Source organism: Micropterus dolomieu, linkage group LG11, assembly GCF_021292245.1.
Source record: "Micropterus dolomieu isolate WLL.071019.BEF.003 ecotype Adirondacks linkage group LG11, ASM2129224v1, whole genome shotgun sequence".
Lineage (NCBI taxonomy): Eukaryota > Metazoa > Chordata > Actinopteri > Centrarchiformes > Centrarchidae > Micropterus > Micropterus dolomieu.
Genome location: NC_060160.1, coordinates 15,657,427 through 15,673,042, shown reverse-complemented (window position 1 = coordinate 15,673,042; position 15,616 = coordinate 15,657,427). Strand labels below are relative to the sequence as shown.

At 40.1% G+C, this 15,616-nt stretch overlaps 1 protein-coding gene across 1 annotated transcript in view; it reads left to right on the top strand.

Moving 5' to 3' along the window:
* The first annotated feature begins 1,570 nt into the window (after positions 1-1,570).
* adam17a (ADAM metallopeptidase domain 17a) overlaps positions 1,571-15,616 on the top strand; it is a 21,961-nt gene continuing 7,915 nt past the window's right edge. The window contains exons 1-11 of the mRNA XM_046062790.1: positions 1,571-2,105; positions 2,433-2,565; positions 3,789-3,922; positions 4,224-4,312; positions 5,908-6,097; positions 7,781-7,911; positions 8,021-8,107; positions 10,446-10,568; positions 11,576-11,720; positions 12,038-12,129; positions 12,551-12,703. Of these exons, the coding sequence (XP_045918746.1) occupies positions 2,000-2,105; positions 2,433-2,565; positions 3,789-3,922; positions 4,224-4,312; positions 5,908-6,097; positions 7,781-7,911; positions 8,021-8,107; positions 10,446-10,568; positions 11,576-11,720; positions 12,038-12,129; positions 12,551-12,703 (1,383 nt within the window). The 5' untranslated portion in view covers positions 1,571-1,999. The remainder of the gene's footprint in view (positions 2,106-2,432; positions 2,566-3,788; positions 3,923-4,223; positions 4,313-5,907; positions 6,098-7,780; positions 7,912-8,020; positions 8,108-10,445; positions 10,569-11,575; positions 11,721-12,037; positions 12,130-12,550; positions 12,704-15,616) is intronic.

Below are 15,616 nucleotides of genomic sequence, written 5' to 3'. Positions count from 1 at the left end.
CCCCCCCGATAAGAAATGTTGGCTATAAAAACTAATTTCCGCCATATCTTTATTTCTTTTTAGTGTCTCTGTCTAGACAGTTATGTGGTACGGTTACAGCAGCTGAAGTCCAACTTCAAACAGATTCAATTTTTCATACTGCAGGGAAAGCTAGTGCACTTTACATGCTGGCAACAAATACTATAATACAGCCAAGTAGTGTCTATTGGTTCAATCCTCACTTTCTGCCCTGGTTATGATATGCCACTCTTTCACTAAAGCATGCTTGTTTGGGGGTGGGGCTTGTCTGACCAAATGCTGGGACCTTTTTTAATGGGAAGAAGATAATTCTGTCATGCATGTCTCTGGAGATATTACACTGGAATGGGAGCAAATGCTGTAACACACACCAACAAGTCCAAATGTCAAGTTTAGTAAATTTCATTGCAGGTTTTTCACATCCTAAAAGGGGGTGATTTGTTAGTCTGTCCAGTGATTGTCATTAGAGATTTGGACCACTATTGTTTTGCTATTCATTCAATTGTAGTCCCCAAAAGCCTTGTGGAACTGTTTGAATCCCTATGTATCAGCTATGTTAACATGAATAAAACATTTTATAAACCAAGTTCAAATGGGTCTTTCTGTTTATTTTATTTGCTTAATAGTATGTACTTTGATGTTTGTAATTGTTTGTTAAAAGACAACCTTAGATGGGAATGAGAGAGAATTTATTTGGGAACATTTATTATTGTAAGGGTTTCCAACTTAATTTAATGATTTGTCAATATCTTTCTGCTAATCTCTTTTGTATTAAAAGTATTAAGTTTTTCTGTCTTAATATTTTTAGAAGCATCCACTTGGGTTATTTAAGAACACAAATGTCATACACCCATGTTGGAAAGAAAGTACATTTATTCAAAAACTAAATCTATTTTACTCTACTTCAAATGGAAGTGGTGAGAAGTACTCAAGTACATTTATGTACTTCTACAATTTTGAGGTTCTCATGTTTCTACTCTATCATTTAACTGCTATAGCTACTTTACAGATTAAGATTTTACATTAAAAAAACATGGATCAGGTTGTAAAATGCCCAACATAAAATTGTTAAACTTCACCAACATTAAAACACATTTTACATGTTAATGTTTTAGAAATAATCCAGTAATCTAACATTTACATTTTACACATTTATCTGACACTCTTATCTAAGACGACTTGCTATATAACTGAGGGCACACGCCTCTTATCTGCTAACTATTTTCATGATTAATCGTTTAGTCTTCTATAAAATGTCAAGAAATTGTGAAAAATGCTAATCACAATTTTCCAAAGCCCAAAGTGTTCAAATGGCTTATTTTGTCCAACCTAAAGACTCTTCATTTACTATCATAAATGACAAAGAATAGCAGCAGTTCCTTACATTTACGAGGACGAAACCAGCAATGTTTCACATTTTTGCGTAAAAAATGACTGATTCATTTTCTTTCAATCAACTGATTGATTAATTGACTAATCATTGCTGCTCCACTCTTGTCTTGCCCAAGCATGCATCGGTGTGTGGCAGTGAGAAGGGCCACTGTCCTGCATAAAGACAGAATAGAAAAGTGTATTTAGTTGGGCCTATCTGATACTTTACACTTTTCTGATAATACTTGACTACTTTTACTTAATTAAGATTTTTCATGCCATGCAGGACTTGTGATGGAGTATATTTGCTGAATACTTCTTCCACCTCTGATAATAATCCAGTTAAATACATTATGTTTTTACACTCTTTTCTGCATAATGGAGATTTCTACTATTCAAGGCAGGACTTTACATTGTGGTTTTGCGACTTTTACTTCCTCCTCTGTCATGAATGATCTGTGTAACTTCGGTGTTTCTGCTTCCCGCATTCCCACATATTACGCTGAAAGCGGATGTTTTCTCTTCGACGCACTTCCGGGTAGCTCAGCTAGCTGTTTTAGACAAACCGACTTACTCTGGAAAATGACAGCAGTAGCGTAGCCAACTGAAAATGAGGCGCTTACTATTAATTGCCTTTCTGGCTCCTTGTTGGGTCAACGGTGCAGTTAAGTCAAGAGTTACTCCGGAGGAGAATCATGAAGAAAACACGGAATTTGGTAAGTAACGTATCAAGCTAACGTTAGCACAATGGTAATGCTTACTGTCTTTGGAATAATGGGCGTTAACGATGATTGCTGTGACTTTATGCTATCAATGTTAAGTTTATTCACAGTGATGATCAACACTAATATTTAATATTTTAACTAAGGGTTATAAAATGTTACGGTATTGAGTCCTGGTTAATTTTAATTATCTGCTAAACAAAAGCATCACCCGGCTAGCCTTGGCTCCAGGTGTTATCAGTCTGGTGATTTTAATGGAAAAAAGCAGTTTCTTTCTTGGTCGTGTATGACCATCATCGCCTCTCTATATTTCTTTTCCAGATGCCCTGAACTCCATCCTGTCAGATTTTGAGGTGCTTCCATCGTCGGGCCTCCAGCTGCACTCTGTAAGGAAGAGGGACGTCCGCACCCAGTCCCACCTGGAGCGCCTGGTGAGCTTCAGAGCCCTGCACAGGTACATCAGCACCCTCATGTCTGACATTAACCCACCTTGAAGCACAGTTGTTTTTGTGGAATGATGCAGGGTAGGGTCAAATCTGTTTCAAAACAAAACTCACATGCCCATGCATATATTGAAAATTATTACTGATTGGTTGCTGCAATCATTCTTGTTGTCCATACTGCTGAAGAGGATAATAACTGGCATACTTAGCGAATGTAATTGCCCTTTTCACACACTGTGACTGTGCACACTGGAAAAGCAGTTCACACATTACTAGAAGCAGTGCGTTAGTGGGTTCAGATGCCTGTTCACAAATCCTGAATGTTTTTGATTCAGGCGTGATCACTCCCTCTATTTGTCCTTCTAAATAAAAAATGAAATAAAAGCCTCAATGCCAAGGTAGGGAAGAAAGAAAGAAATTTAAAGAGAGGGGAGAGAGAAGAGAGCAAAAGAGAGAAGGGTGATCATAAAAGCCAAACTAAATGAAAACCTAAATAACTTCACTTGGTCTGTATTTCAGATAGAAAAATATAGATAAAAGTCCACACTGCAGATTTTATGTTCAGCTGAATAGTGAAATGCTGTAGTCATCTGTGACAGGATTGGAAATATCAGAGATTCTCTCCAGAGCATAGACTGTTGCGTTGCTTGAAACAGTTGGTAGACCCTATCAAAGCATGTATGTGCTTCTGAGACAGGAACAGCCAGATTGGTCAAAATCCACAGTCCTTGCATAGCGTTAAAATACATTCTAAAGTTTGGACAACAGCCATAGCTGAAATCATGCTTCTGTGGTCGGAGTTAGTCTATAAAGTGGGCATTTTCCAAAAAATTTTTGTAGGAAATTCCCTCTCCATCCACTGCAACCCAGCAAGGAAACACCGTAAGTGGAAACAAAAAGAGGGAAGTTGATGACTAAAATACCCCCTTGGTTTGGCAAACAAATGTCTTAAATAGATGTCATATGAGCCTCAGTTAATGTTTGCGATGCATTACTGCACCCCCATCACTGCTAGGATGGACAGCACATACAATTGTTTTTACAGCAACCAATTACTCTAGACTAAAACTATGATCATACAAGACGGGTCATACTGAAAGTATTTTCTCACCTTGTGACTCTAAATATGCCCAGCATCAAATCCCATTTGACTCTTCACAGTACTGAAAGTAGCCATGTAATCGTGTTTGGATTAAAGTAGAAATAATCTATTTTTATCTTTTTTCGACTTTAGAAATTTCAAGCTCTACTTGACCACCAACACAGACCTTTTCACTGACAACTTCAAAGCTGTGTTTGCTGATAAACACGGGAGGGAGGAGAACTATGATGTTCAGCTGCAGAACTATTTCACTGGACATGTTGTTGGTAAGCGAATGACTTATAGGATGAGGGATGCACCAATGTTTTTTAAATACTATATTTTCCTGATCGGGCTTTGTCTTAGTTTGCATATGCAAAACAAGTAAAGCTTAATAGACAAATTGTTTGTTAAAACCTTAATCTGAGATATCTGAATAATAGCCACTGTTTGCCACACATGATTAATAACTATAATGTTGGGATGGCTAGCACAATACTATGTGAATGTATCTGTGCACTATACTTAATACATTATTGGATTTAGTCTGCATTTGTCAATCTTTAAAAAGTAACCTTGTGTTTGCAGGAGAGGAGAATTCACGTGTGCAGGCACACATAGAAGGAGATGAGTTTTCTGCTCATATTCTAACCGATGACGCAGAATACAATGTAGAGGTAAGGCTGTAAAATCAATCGTTGTGTAGAATCCAAACAGAGGGGTTATTGACCCTTTACCATTTTTTTGTAAGACACTTAACCCTCAGCCATTTTATCCAAGGCATTTGGCTGAAGTTTGACCGTAGAGGGTAGAGCTGGTGAAGGCTGTGATGGCCGGATCGACATAACCAAAGCCACAAAAAAAATCAAGAAAAAGGCAACCAAATAATAATTGAATACTGTGCTACAGTGTTGTACTCTAAATCTGGGAAGCTTTTCAGTGTGTGGGTGCCTTTTTCTTGATGGTGCTTTTTGACATAAAAAAATGACTAAATGATTATGGGGTGGCGATAGTGTAGTGGGTAAGACACGTGCCTTTGGTGTGAGGGACCTGGGTTTGATTCCTACTACAAGGCAGAGGCAACAAACGGTCTGACCATAGGGTCTGACCCGCTATGAGTATTTGTCACTCATTTCTGAGAAGACGATTAAGCTAGCTGCACCTAAATTTGGAGTGCACACGTATTCAAGCCTTTATGGTAACTGAAATGGACCAGAGTGAGCTGACAGGCAGGTTAGCGACTTTATCCTGTCAGTTTCTTTCTTTACAAAGACAAGTGTCGCATTATGAGAGCCTGACCTGAAGAGAGGCTGTGAAGTCTTCATGTTACACGATACGAGAACCACATAAGACATTATTTATGAAATTGGGTCGGACTTGATGAATTTAGCGTGGGGATACACACATGACAACATCCGGTTTTCAAAATAAGGTGTCTATACAGTATGGAAATAAGATTAATTGGATTATATTCACAGAAAGTATAAAACATATCACATGTGTACATTAAAAGTAAATGGACATGCACATGTAATTTACTTTACCCGACCCTCTGGCCTCAGCCCCACCCACCATGGTCTCTCCAAATCCTGTGGAAAACACTAAAAAGCACATTTTGACTATTTAATTTATGCAGTGGTAAAAAAAAAAAAGGGAAAATAAATGGAAAAAATGTGAATGTACTTGTTCGCTATTCAGCAAATTTTTTCATTATATTTGGTTTTTGCTTCGGCCAAGAATTTTCATTTCGGTGCACCCCTAGATAAAAGCATCAGCTAAATAACTAAATGTAAAGGGAGGAGAGGTGGGTAGTTTGATTGATAGTTTTGCTTTGTAGCCCAGTATATCTAACGATGAGGATATCTTGCGCAAAAAAATTGGAACTGTTCCACTCTACCACAAGTATACAGTGCATTTTGTAAGTATATTGACAGTGACACATTTTGCTCTGCCATCCAGCAAATTGGTTCTGAAATGAAACAATTACAGAGAGGACTGACTCAGCTTAATTTTGACACTGTTCTACTGCACTGTTTAAAATTCCGTCAAAACAAAATGTGTTGCTGTCCGAGTACGTAAGGGCTATGTTGTATATAAATGTTGGTGAAGAATGAGAAGAAATAAAATGTCTACGTTGCAATAGCCAGTGACAGGCATTCCTTTTGAATTCCCTACCCCACTGCCACTACCTGGAAATGTCTTTGTATTTTCTTTTTGTTACTCCTTTTTTTTTTTTCTCCCTCCCGACCTCTACTCTCTCTGACTCCTCTAGCCCCTGTGGAGGTTTACCAATTCCCCGACTGATGGCAGGTTGCTGGTTTATCGCTCGGACGACATCAGGAACCTAAGCCGCATCATCTCCCCAAAAGTGTGTGGTTACATCCACGCAGAGGCTGAAAACTTGCTGCCACGGACTGCCAGGAGGGACTGGGACGGGCAGGAGGAGGTGGACCAGGAAAAGGGTGAGCTCTGCTGTCCGTTTCCCACGCTAGGGGTCGAGAGTCTTGCTGGTGTGTGTGTGTTCATATTTGTGCCCGTGTAGTGGAAACGTGTAGGAGGAGGATGAAGTATATAAGGGGTTGTTGAAGATCACAGATCTGGTGCAGCTTAGGCTCTGTGCTCTTGTTAGTGGATGGTAAAGAGTAGATAAAAAGTAGGAGGAGGATAACAAATGTTGAGAATGAAGGAGGCGGCTGTAGTAGTGAGACAAAGGAGGTGGGTGTTATATTCTGCAACAATCACTTTAACAAAAGTCTTTTCATCTGTCAAACCTAGCCCATATTATGCACATACACACTGCAGACAAGTGGGGATTATGTAACAGCCAAATGCCTTTTTTTTCCTCTTTTGTGCTGCTTTGGAAATGTAAAGCATGTAACACTGATAATGTGCCAGCAGAGGAATCTAAAACACCTCTTACAGGCTGCTGGTTGAAAGCACTCATTGGGGATATGAGTTGAGGTGAAGGTTCTTACGGAGGAGGCATTTAAATTCATGGAGGCACTGCTGCCCAATGAGATGACTCTGAGTCGTCACTGGTCTCCCACTGCTTGTTGTGGAAGCCAGGGCAGCACACACCCACACTTTTGAACGGCGCACAGCCAAGTGTGTGATGTAATGTTCAAATGTCTCGCTGCTTCCTGTGTCCTTTTCTGTTATTTTCCGCTTCTGACTGTTTCAAGAGTTTAGGATTTGTGAAGCTATGAGGCGTCCCTCCAGATTCCCTCCCCTATGCTTTTCTGTGGCAGTGAGATAAACATGATCCTCACTTACAGCTTCTACAATGTGAGGATTTGCATTAATTGAGCATTTGTAAACTACAAAATGTTACAATTTTAAGATGGGTTTTTTTCATCTTGTAGCCTTTAAAGGCTCTGAACCCGGGGAAGTATAGAGTCATTGCAGGGAGGAAACACATGACCAAGCGAAAAGTGGGTAAATTTTTATTGTATTTAGGTTTATTATTATTGTAGTGGAAGAAATTTGTCCCTGAAATAATTGCAGTTTGATCGGTTAGTTAAACTTGTATTGTTCTTACAATGTAACTCTTGAGAAGCATTTGTGAAGTCATAATTATCAGTATATTAATTGCCTACGAAAATACTTGTTTGCACCCTTAAGCATTGCCTTTACAAAGTGAATGCATGGGCATTGCTTAATCTATTTGGTACTATGAAGTTATGTAAAACAGATCATTGTATAGAAGTGAAAACTACTGAGTACACCTCAACCTCTGCACTAGCTGGAGCTTGATTTGAATGTAACACTGTACGGTCTGTGTGTGAAATCGCTGCCTCCTTTAGCTGTCAGAATATACTGCGGACCTCGTTCACACTTATTATTATGCACTCTACTATAAAGATAAACTGCTATTTAATTCTGGCTTGAAGAATTGAAGAACGGAGGCAGAGCCTAATCAGTTCACAGGCAACAAAAAAGACAACGTGCTGCTAAATGTGAAAATGAGGGCAATTAACAGTTGGATACTGGAGCCATGGCCTCATTGTTAACTTTGTCTTGTCTTTTATGTAAGCTTACCCATGACTGTTTTGAATATTGTTACTTCTTTTGACTATGTTTCTTTCTCTACCCCTTCCAATATATCTGTCTATCTCTATCTCACTCTTCCTGCTTCCTCCTTGTAGTTCACCACCATCGAGAGAAGAGACAGGCTCATGATCACAAGAAGAATACCTGCCCCCTGTTGCTGGTTGCAGATTATCGCTTCTTTAAACACATGGGGCGCGGTCAAGAGAGTGTCACACTCAACTACCTGGTCTGTCTTTCTGATATGGGCAAAGTCAAAATAAATTCTTGTAGTTGTGTTCATATATTACTTGAATAATTCTTGCTATATGATAATTATTTTTCTCTTCTCCCTCCAGATTGAGCTGATTGATCGAGTTGATGACATTTATAGGAACACAACCTGGGATGATGAATTCAAAGGCTACGGGGTCCAGATCCAACAGGTGTGTGTGTGTGCGGCTGGCTGCATGTTCGAGTCTCACCTCTGGAACAAGTTGTGGCGTTGTATCATCAGACGTCACTGCTCCCAGCAGCATGACCGCTTTGTTTTACACCGAGTCACTCCTGGAAGTGGAGCTGAGAACAACACTGTCTCTCAGTGGGTTTGAGAAAAGCATTTTTAGGAGGAACTGAACGCTTTTGTGTGAGCTTCGTGGGCTAATTTAATTTGTTCCACAGGCTTTGGGAATGAATGGAGACACTGTTTTGTCACACTGAGTTTGGGGTTTTCTCACTGAAAAGATATGCATTCATTCAGCTATACAGAGTTAGTTTTCATTTTTTTTACACCATACATGTCAAGAAGAACTTCCAAGAAGAAGAATCCCAATACATTAAAAAAAGGAAAAATGGTTTTAGGACTTGAATGTAAACCCTAAAGCATGATGCTGACTTGAGTCACATTGTCCCCTCTACCTATAAAGCTATTTTTACTGCAGTAATGCTACTTTTACTTATGTGAGTAACACTTTGGACAAACTATGTTGCAGTTTAATGTAAAATAATTTATTATTCATCAGTATTTGAGGGACAAAGGGAATCTAATACACAGTATACAGGTGCTGGTCATAATTAGAATATCATCAAAAGGTTGATTTATTTCAGTAATTCCATTCAAAAAGTGAAACTTGCATAATGTATACATTCATTCCACACAGACTGATCTATTTCAGGTGTTCATTCATTTTAATTTTGATGATTATAACTGACAACTAATGAAAACCCCAAAATCAGTATCTCAGAAAATTAGAATATTGTGAAAAGGTTCAATATTGAAGACACCTGGTGCCACACTCTAATCAGCCAATTAACTCAAAACACCTGCAAAGGCCTTTAAATGGTCTCTCAGTCTAGTTCTGTAGGATACACAATCATGGGGAAGACTGCTGACTTGACAGCTGTCCAAAAGACGACCATTGACACCTTGCACAAGGAGGGCACAAAGGTCATTGCTAAAGAGGCTGGCTATTCACAGAGCTCTGTGTCCAAGCACATTAATAGAGAGGCAAAGGGAAGGAAAAGATGTGGTAGAAAAAAGTATACAAGCAATAGGGATAACCGCACCCTGGAGAGGATTGTGAAACAAAACCCAGTCAAAAATGTTGGGGAGATTCATAAAGAGTGGACTGCAGCTGGAGTCAGTGCTTCAAGAACCACCACGCACAGACAGCTGTCGCATTCCTTGTGTCAAGCCACTCTTGAACAAGACACAGCGTCAGAAGCGTCTCGCCTGGGCTAAAGACAAAAAGGACTGGACTGCTGCTGAGTGGTACGAAATTATGTTCTCTGATGAAAGTAAATTTTGCATCTCCTTTGGAAATCAAGGTCCCCGAGTCTGGAGGAAGAGAGGAGAGGCACAGAATCCACGTTGCTTGAAGTCCAGTGTAAAGTTGCCACAGTCAGTGATGGCCACTCAGCCATGTCATCTGCTGGTGTTGGTCCACTGTGTTCTCTGAGGTCCAAGGTCATCGCAGCCATCTACCAGGAAGTTTTAGAGAACTTCATGCTTCCTGCTGATGACCAACTTTATGGAGATGCAGATTTCATTTTCCAACAGGACTTGGCACCTGCACACAGTGACAAAGCTACCAGTACCTGGTTTAAGGACCATGGTATCTCTGTTCTTAATTGGCCAGCAAACTCGCTTGACCTTAACCCTATAGAAAATCTATGGGGTATTGTGAAGAGGAAGATGCGATACACCAGACCCAACAATGCAGAAGAGCTGAAGGTCACTATCAGAGTAACCTGGGCTCTCATAACACCTGAGCAGTGCCACAGACTGATCGACTCCATGCGACGCCACATTGCTGCAGTAATTCAGGCAAAAGGAGCCCCAACTAAGTATTGAGTGCTGTACATGCTCATACTTTTCATGTTCAACATTTCTAAAAATCCTTTTTTTGTATGGGTCTTAAGTAATATTCTAATTTTCGGAGTTACTTAATTTGGGATTTTCATTAGTTGTCAGTTTTAATCATCACAATTAAATGAAATAAACATTTGAAATACTGTGTATCAGTATGTGTGTAATGAATGAATATAATATCCAAGTTTCATTTTTTGAATGGAATTACTGAAATAAATCAACTTTTTGATGATATTCTAATTATATGACCAGCACCTGTATGTCTTTATATCTGGACTATGAAATGTTTTTATGTAACAACAATTATGAGCCAGTATGCAAAGATTTGTTTAAATTCTTTAAAAAAAAAACATTATTCTGTAATAACACATGATGAATTGTTCGTAAACGGTGTCTGTGGTTACCATTCGCAGATCATCATCAACAAGGAGCCTACAAAGCCTCCCCCTGGCCATGCTGGCTCTGACTGGGTACACTACAACATGGAGAACAGCCCCAGAGGAAGGGAGGTGTGGGATGTGAAGAGACTTCTGGAGGTAAGAGAGAGACAGAGTGAAAGATGGATTGTCAGAGACAATGACAGGATATGTCTAGATACACAAAATGTGTAGCAACAGTATGTCCGTGTGAGAGGGGAAGTTTGGGAAAGAATATCAAAATTATGTTCTAGGTCAGAGGTTTTCAAAATGTGAGGCGGGACCCCTCAGGGAGGCTCCAAACAATTTCAGGGGAGGCTCATTGAATGGAAGGGAAACAATGTTACATAAGATTTCCAAAGGAGATCACATAGAAGAGCCTACATATGTGTGATTTAGTTAAAGAGTTCAGAGATTCAGTAGTTTTGGGGAACTGTTTTTCCCACTTTAGAGTCAGAAACTAATAACTACCTTAGGACGGATCTTTTTTATGTTTTTGGTGCTGTCTGAAGTTATGTCAAACAGCATGTCCGATATGTTGGCTGAATTTTTGAGTCTCTATGTGATCAAATAACATAAGCATAATCCCATAGATATCCAGGAATTGAGCGAAACTAAGCTAGTGAAGTAAAGGCCTAGTTCACGCTACACGATTTTAAGACCTGTTTGCACGTCGCCTAGCTTGCGGACCGTCGGGCTGTGATCGGGGGAAAATCTGCGATCAATCGGCGCATGCCAGTCGTCGGCCGACTTGACATCCACATCCAGTCAATGATAGTAGGCAGCTGGCAGAGCTACACTACAAACATTTTTTACCCACCTTCAACTCTCTCTGCAGCACAGACAATCCCTGCTGCCCGCGTGTGCTTATCCATTCCTTCACCCATATCCTTTGTCTTTTATAATGGTATAATTTTTATAATCGTTTATAATAATAAACAAGTCCAGTTTGGCGCATAGTTTTGCGTCATTATCACAAGGAGTTTTTTTTATTATTATTTTTTTTTTATGTAAGTAAAACCTTATTGAAAAGGGCTCATTCTGCAGTGTCTTTGTAAAACAAGGAATACAACAAATTTTGACATACACTAATGTTGGTAAATAAAGGTTCTCTTTGTGTCCCACAGCAATTCAGCTCAGACATAGCTGACAACGCCTCCTCTGTGTGTCTCGCCCACCTGTTCACTTACCAGGATTTTGATGAGGGCACACTGGGGCTGGCCTACGTGGCCCCCTCCAAACCTCTGGCCCTCGGCGGCCTCTGCCCAAAACGTAAGTACATCTTATCTCTTGATAAGTGTAAAGACATCTACATGGTACAAACTAGCAACCATCCTACATTACTAGTATATGGTTAAAGTAGGCTGAGTTGAATCTGTATCAGTGAAATATTTTATAATGGAATGACACTTTGCTCTGTTTTGTTGCTTGTGTGTCATTTTTGAAAGAGACCATCTTTGTTGCAGTGTTAACAAAAATCTGTTACATTCATGTGCACTGTCTGACATGGAACTGTGTGTTGGACCCCCGGGCTTTTTGAAAGCAAAACCCGATACTGACATCATTCTTTGATTGTGTGATTTTTGTAGCATACTACCCATCTCACTCTGTAAAGAAGCCAAGTTACCTCAACACCGGCCTGACCAGCACCAAGAACTATGGCAAAACCATCCTAACAAAGGTCTGTTTTAATTTTCAGTCTTCATCTTTGACAAAAGTTATGACATGGTGCACTCAGGTTTTACTCAGGATGTTATGCAATATGTCACCAAGCCAAGTTTAGATTCTAAGTAGGCCAGACACACCTTTTTGTGTGGGTGTTATGAGTATTGATGTCTACTTGGTTGCATTTTGAAACCTCAGGTTGCTCCTCTGCACAGTTTCTATCTGAGTTGGGAGGAAGTTTTGGGATTTGGGGGGGCTATTTCTTGAGAGTGTATCTCTAGCCTCTGTGAATAAATAAATGTTTCTGTCAGTGAAATATTATGACTAGTAGTTAAACACCAGCATCTTTGTGTTGAGTAGAGACATGTTGTCAGTCCAACATTGCTTGATGGATGATCTGATATTTAAAGCAAATATATCTGGTCTGCTCTGTTCAGGAAGCAGATTTGGTGACCACTCATGAGCTGGGCCATAACTTTGGAGCAGAGCACGATCCTGACAACATCCCTTATTGTGCACCCAGTGACGACCATGGGGGGAAGTTTGTCATGTACCCAATCGCTGTGAGCGGAGACCATATCAACAACAAGGTACCTGGCTGCCCAAATAAAAAAAGGTGTTCAACTTAAACATACAACAGGATACAACAGAAGCATTACGATGTAGGAAGGTATATAACAACCTCGTTATGTCATCCTGTTGTGTCATCCTGCTGATGTAATCGCTGACGTAATCTGTACTCTGCGCATGCGTCTGTAGCGACCTGTCGGAAGCTCCGCGTTAAACCTGACTCTTATAACAGTTTTAATCCACACTTTTACGTTACATTTTTTAAATCCTTTTATCTAACTTAAATAGGTTAAGGATTTTAGTCGTCCGACATGGATTTTAAACTAGATGAGTGTAAAAACGCTATGAACGCTACTGATCACAACAAAGCTCCGCCGACTAACGTTATGCTAGCCGAGATAACACTGCCCCATGAGGACTGCACACTCCTTAAGAAAGCGAACAAAATGATTGCTGACCTTATGGAAGAAATCCGACGACTTTCAGAGGAACTCAAAGAGAAAGATTCCCTGCTGACTGGCTTTATGGATGTGGCTGCCTCTCCTCCGCACATCAGCCTCTCCAACCGCTAACTTCTTAAAGCTGTGTGGAAAGTCCGTTTTTATCTCTGGTCCCATTCCCACAGTTGGTCGCGGTGCTGGCCGCTTCAGTAGACTCCTTGGCCTCCACGACTGGCTCCAGTCCGCCTGCAGGGCTCACAGTTTGTGTTATGTTGATAACTGTAATATTTTCTGGCAAAGAATGTCTCTTTTTAAGACAGACGGACTTCACCCAAACAAACGGGGCTCAGAAATGTTAGCTGCTCACATACAGCATGTGGTACGGTCCACACATGACTTAAGTGAATGACTAATCGTTCACGCAGCACACCTGGACACACCACTGCTCACTGAACAGATCTCTGCCTCACTGCCACAAACAACTGTCTCCACCTGCTGGCATATAAAGCCGTCTGCTACCAGCGCTGTTCCAAAGACTTCTATTCCTGTCATCATCACGCATAGACCAGTAAACCGAAATGTGCACATCCCACACAGAAATAATAGTAATCTCTTAAGGATTAGGACAACTGCACCAACTCCAGCACCCAAAACAAACTCGTTTAAAATGGCTCTCTTCAATGTGAGATCGCTGTCAAGTAAGACTTTTATCTTAAATGATTTTATCTTGTCTGCAAATTTAGATTTTATGTTTTTAACTGAATCATGGTTGCAATTGAATGACTAAAGCCAGCTAGCTGAACTGTGTCCGCCTAAATATGATTGTTTTAGTCAACCGAGGGTCAGTTGTCGTGGTGGTGGGCTAGTGAGCGTGTATAGGAAAAATTTTAAATGTCATCAAGTACGCTGTGATGAATTTAACTCCTTTGAAGTTCTCACTCTTAAACTTGGAGGGCTGCAACCTATCATATTTGTTATAATTTATCGCCCCCAAAACCGCCTGGAGGATTTTTATCAGAACTTCCTGAATTTTTATCTATTCTGGTTTTAAATTATGACAGAATTGTTCTTTGTGGCGATTTTTAATATTCATGTTGATAACCCCAACAATGTTAATGCAACTGACTTTTAAATATGGCCACTTCTTTTAACTTCAAACAACATGTCAAAGGGCAAACACATAACCGTGGTCATACACTGGACTTGGTTTTTACCCTGGGTCTCTGTGGAATTAGTGGACATGACCATATCTGACCACAAATGTATTGTTTTTAGCTGCGATTCGCCTGTTACTCATGCCGCCTCACCAAGCTCCGTGTGTTCTCGCATCTTTAATGAACAAGTGTTTCAAAGTTTTTCACATTCTTTCAGAGCCAAAGCCAACACCTGTCTGATTTCAACACCAACAATATGGTTGATCACTTCAATCATATCTGCTTGTCGTCACTAAATATTACTGCTCCTCTAAAGGTTAGGCCTACGTCTAAAGCTAATAAGCAACCCTGGATAAATGACAGCATTCGCAGCCTAAAAAGGAGTGCAGATGGAAAAAATCCAGTCTCCAAGTCCATTACCTCAGTCTGAAGGATTTATTAATTAACTACAATAACATGGTTAAGGATGCGAGAACATTATTTTTCTGAACTCATTACTACACATAAACACAAACCCAGTTTTCTGTTTAAGACTGTGGATCAGCTGGTAAACCCAACCCCTCCATACTGGGAGCCAGTGTAATGAAGCTAAAATAGGAGTAATGTGGTCATATTTCTTTGTTCTGTTTAAAAGCCTGGCAGCTGAGTTCTGGACAGTCTGGAGTCGATCAATAGATTTTTGGGTTAAACAGGTGAAAAGGCTGTTGCAATAATCCAGGCGTGATGAGATGAAGGCGTGTAAAATGGTCTCGGTGTCCTTAAAAGTTAACATAGATCGAATTTTAGCTATATTTCTAAGTTGATAAAAACATGATTGAACAAGCTTTGTGGTGTGCTGCTCGAAATTTAAATTACTATCAAACCAAACACCAAGGTTCTTTGCCACAGGCTTAATGTGATTTACTAGGGAACCAGCAGATGGCAGTATTTGATTGCCATCTGCTGAGACCCGATGACCAGGATTTCTGTTTTGTCTGAGTTCAGCTGGAGGAAATTATTTGACATCCATTTTTTAACTTCACAAAGGCAGTTGGTAAGTGATCTCAGCATTCCAGGGTCTGTGTATCTGACGGGCAAGTACATTTGTGTGTCATCAGCATAAATATGAAAACAAATACCATGTTTATGGATAATATGTCCAAGGGGAAGCAGATACAAGGAAAACAAAATGGGTCTTAAGACCGACCCCTGAGGCACACCATATTTAACTGGACAGAACGAAGAGACATAGTCGTTTACAGACACGCAAAACTTCCTATTTGACAGGTAGGATGAAAACCATTCTAGGGCAGTACCAGAGATCCCCACCCAGTGCCTCAGTCTGTCTAACATGATGTTG